The following is a 3,455-nucleotide window of genomic DNA, read 5'->3' on the forward strand; positions in this document are numbered from 1 at the left end:
TCACTACTTTTAGTTCCCTTTGACACCGATTCCATAGCTATCCTCCCACTACGCCAGATTCCACCCTCGGCAAACCCATATGGCGCTTCGAAGCTTCTTCTTCCTTGTTGTCTGTAGCCCCTCATGGCGTCTTCAACTTAGTGTTGATAAAGTTAAAGTGGGTCTGAATTGGGTATGCTTTATTTTGAAAATTAATTCATTTTGAGAAATCGAACTATCCTAATCTATCTATTTCCGGCGCATCAATTCCGATATGCCTCTTTTATCTTCATGTGAAATCAAAAATCTTCAGTCTCAAAAAATTTGTTCCGAAACATTTTTGATTACGAAAACTCATGCACGAGAAAGTGAAATCAAAGTCTACTCCAAAAGTTAGTCCCAAAGTTAGCTCCATTCCCATGAAAACAAGAACATAAACTGAACGCCTTATGGAGATCGCAAGTCCAATTTCAATACCAAATCGATTCGAATCATATTGTACTACAGACCTACAATGTATTCATTTCGAAACCAACTTAAAATTCAACACGAGACCACTTCATCGAAACAAAAGCAGTTCCGACTAACGAGGAGCTTTCTTCTTACCAGCAATGGCAACCCTCTTACCCTTCAAAGTCCGGCAGTTGTTCTTCGTGTGCTGTCCTCTACAAGGCAATCCCTGAATATGGCGAATCCCTCGGTAGCATTGAATCTCTTTCAATCGCCTAATGTTAAGAGCATTGAACCGCCTCTGCAAAAACCGAAATCACTTAGCAACGAGTGTTCATAGTTACAACTCTTTAAAACCAACACAAGGAGGGGAATGGCAACTTACCAAGTCTCCTTCAATCATATACTTGGAGACTTCATCACGAAGCGTAATGAGTTCATCCTCAGACATATCTTTGGTGATTTTGTTCTCCATTTCGAGATCACAGAGGATTTTTCGAGCCCTTGTGCGACCGATTCCATGGATGTACTGCAGAGAGAATTCCACTCTTTTGTTGTTCGGAATTTCCACTCCACCAACACGAACGCATACAATGCTTAGATTACGTTGCTATTTGATTCAAAACACAATCAGAAACAAAAAATACACCAAAAATTTAGCTCCCAAACTCGTTAACTTTCAGGTAAGCACTAGGAAAAGTATAGAGTTTTGCATTCTGTTCACGTCTCATCACCAAAATTTGTAAATTTGCAAATATACGGAACCTTGCTTTCCCCAAACCCTAAAACCAATTAAGCCTAAAACAAGCAAAACAAACTAATTTACATTTGTCATTATTGAAAATTCTCGACAACGATATCAGAAAAATTGCACAGATACAAAGAGATTTCAGCTAACAATTGTTTCTTCTTTATGTTTTTCATTTTAATTCAAGACGTAAGCAGAAGGTCAAGAGATTAATTAAAATAAAATTGAAAACAAAAACAGAAATGAGCGGAAATTACCTTCGGAGGGTTTGAAACAGGGAGGGAAGCAGTGTTGGAGAGAGAGAGGGAGCTCATTTTGTTGCATACAAACGAGAGAGAAGGTGCAACGGGCATCGCCAGGGTCAGCGCCATTTTCCTTTTCAATTTTCTCGGTATCCAAACAGAGTGAAATGAAGAGTTCAAGGCGTTGATAGTATCTTTATCCTCTGCCCCGAATAGCGCCACATAAAGGCACTCGCTCGAGTAGAAAAAAAAAATAAACTTGCTGATTTAGGATCGCCACGTTTTCGTGTGACTAAATCAGGTGTAGCCCAACTCAACTTGGTAAAGACTAGGCCCAGAAATAAGATATCGCCAATTTAAAAATGATTTATGAGGTCCCCGAGTCCGGTCCTGACCGCCCTACCTGGCGATAGGAACATTTGGGTGTCTCCGCCTACCATAGCTTACACCATGGTTGTTGGGAAGTGTAACCTTGAATTTGGCGTGGAACTTTGATGGCCTTCAACGCGTTAAGAACTTCATCTCGTTGGTTTCTCGGAATAAACTCATGACTAATGTAGAAAGAACTAAACGTGATCTCGCGAAGGACTCTTCTTGTCTGGTGTGCGATAATAGCAACGAGACAGTCATTCACATTCTCCGGGATTGCACTACTACTCGTATGCTGTGGAGTCAGATCATCCCTTCAGTTAACATGGAGTTTCTTTTCCTTACCTCTCATTGATTGGATGAATAATAATTTAAAGAACTCTGCAGGTTCGACGAATGATCTTACTCCTGGAAACACTTGTTTAAAATTTTACTTTGGAGAATTTGGAAGCAACATTGCAGTTTTATATTCTGTGGTGAAATCTGTTCTACATCGGCCATTATGCAGTCCTCACATTCCTAGGCCCAGTCTGATGTGATCTTGTCTAGCACCAACTTTGTTCATAACATACTCACATCATTAAAGATCCATCAACCTTAATCAAAGGGAGTTCTACCCTACTTTATCTTATATTTACTTATTTATGCAGTATATATTATTTTGAGCATACATTTGCATATTAGACTATGCTTGAATAATCATATGTTATCATTCATTTGCATACTATATGATTTTCATGCATAACATATGTTTTCACATCTTTATATGTTTATTACTTAGCTCACATTTTGGTTTCTTTTGTAGGTGCATATTTGGCTACATGATGGGATCTAACTTAAAGCTAGCATTGGAGTCCATGAGCTAAGGAAACTTGACTAGGACAACTTCGGGATAGCTCAAGATCATTTTGGGACAAAGTAACCAACTGACCCAACCCCCGAGCTCATAGCTGATTTGAGCTGGACTTTTGAACTAGCTAGAGACCTCATTTTAGCTGGAGAGTTGCACTATCATCACCACCACACAGAGTACTTCAAATATAGTCTAGGTCAATTTTTGTGGATTCGTACTTTTTCGCGAAGAGTTGCCATTCCAAGAGGTGCCTTTTAACAAGGAGCTGTCCTAAGACTCACATACATGTCCTTCATCTATGGCCAGCTCATCTTCAGCTCAAACACATAGGAAGTAGTTCAAATGATGAAAGGTTGCCTTACACAAATGTGACCTTTCATAATAAGTTGTTGCCCCATTGATGCCATGTCACCTAGACGCAAGATGGATGCCAAGTCACGCCTAACTTGCTGCTTATCTTCACGCCAAGGAGGAGCCACACCATAAGAACCCTATGCCACCCATGTGAGTGCCTCATGACCAGCCACCCATGTGCCATGCGTGTGGGATGAAATGGGCGCTAAAGTGAAGGGGCTTCTCTCTATTCAGACAAAGCATCACCTTGCTTCAAAGTTGGTGCCAAGATGAACAACAAGGAGACCATTCGGCCAAGGACATCTCCCTTCATTAAAGAAACATGTTTTTCCATTTAAAAGTTATGTATTTAGCCGAATGAACACATAATTATTCGGCCAAACCCCTTGCATGCCTATAAATAGGCTTTGACATTCATTTGTAAACTCAACCCTTTGATAAATTAAAACTCTTGTGAGAT

At 40.0% G+C, this 3,455-nt stretch overlaps 1 protein-coding gene across 1 annotated transcript; it reads right to left on the reverse strand.

Annotated features, from left to right (window-relative positions):
* Nucleotides 1-431: 431 nt before the first annotated feature.
* Nucleotides 432-1,603, reverse strand: LOC120155990 (30S ribosomal protein S13, chloroplastic-like). The gene is made up of 3 exons (XM_039167426.1): nt 1,435-1,603; nt 815-1,039; nt 432-730 (listed from the first exon to the last, which is right to left on the reverse strand). The coding sequence occupies exons 1-3, from the start codon at nt 1,546-1,548 to the stop codon at nt 563-565; spliced, it is 507 nt and encodes a 168-aa protein (XP_039023357.1). The 5' UTR covers nt 1,549-1,603; the 3' UTR covers nt 432-562.
* Between the last annotated feature and the right edge of the window lie 1,852 nt (nt 1,604-3,455).

This window comes from Hibiscus syriacus, unplaced genomic scaffold, assembly GCF_006381635.1.
Source record: "Hibiscus syriacus cultivar Baekdansim isolate YM2019G1 unplaced genomic scaffold, ASM638163v2 tig00111210_pilon, whole genome shotgun sequence".
Classification (NCBI taxonomy): Eukaryota; Viridiplantae; Streptophyta; class Magnoliopsida; order Malvales; family Malvaceae; genus Hibiscus; species Hibiscus syriacus.

Coding starts and splice junctions, on each gene's coding strand:
- LOC120155990 (XM_039167426.1), bottom strand. CDS start 1,548: ATGGCGCTGACCCTGGCGATGCCCGTTGCACCTTCTCTCTCGTTTGTA. Junction 1,040..1,434: donor CTGTTTCAAACCCTCCGAAG/GTAATTTCCGCT, acceptor TGAATCAAATAG/CAACGTAATCTAAGCATTGT. Junction 731..814: donor ATATGATTGAAGGAGACTTG/GTAAGTTGCCAT, acceptor CGGTTTTTGCAG/AGGCGGTTCAATGCTCTTAA.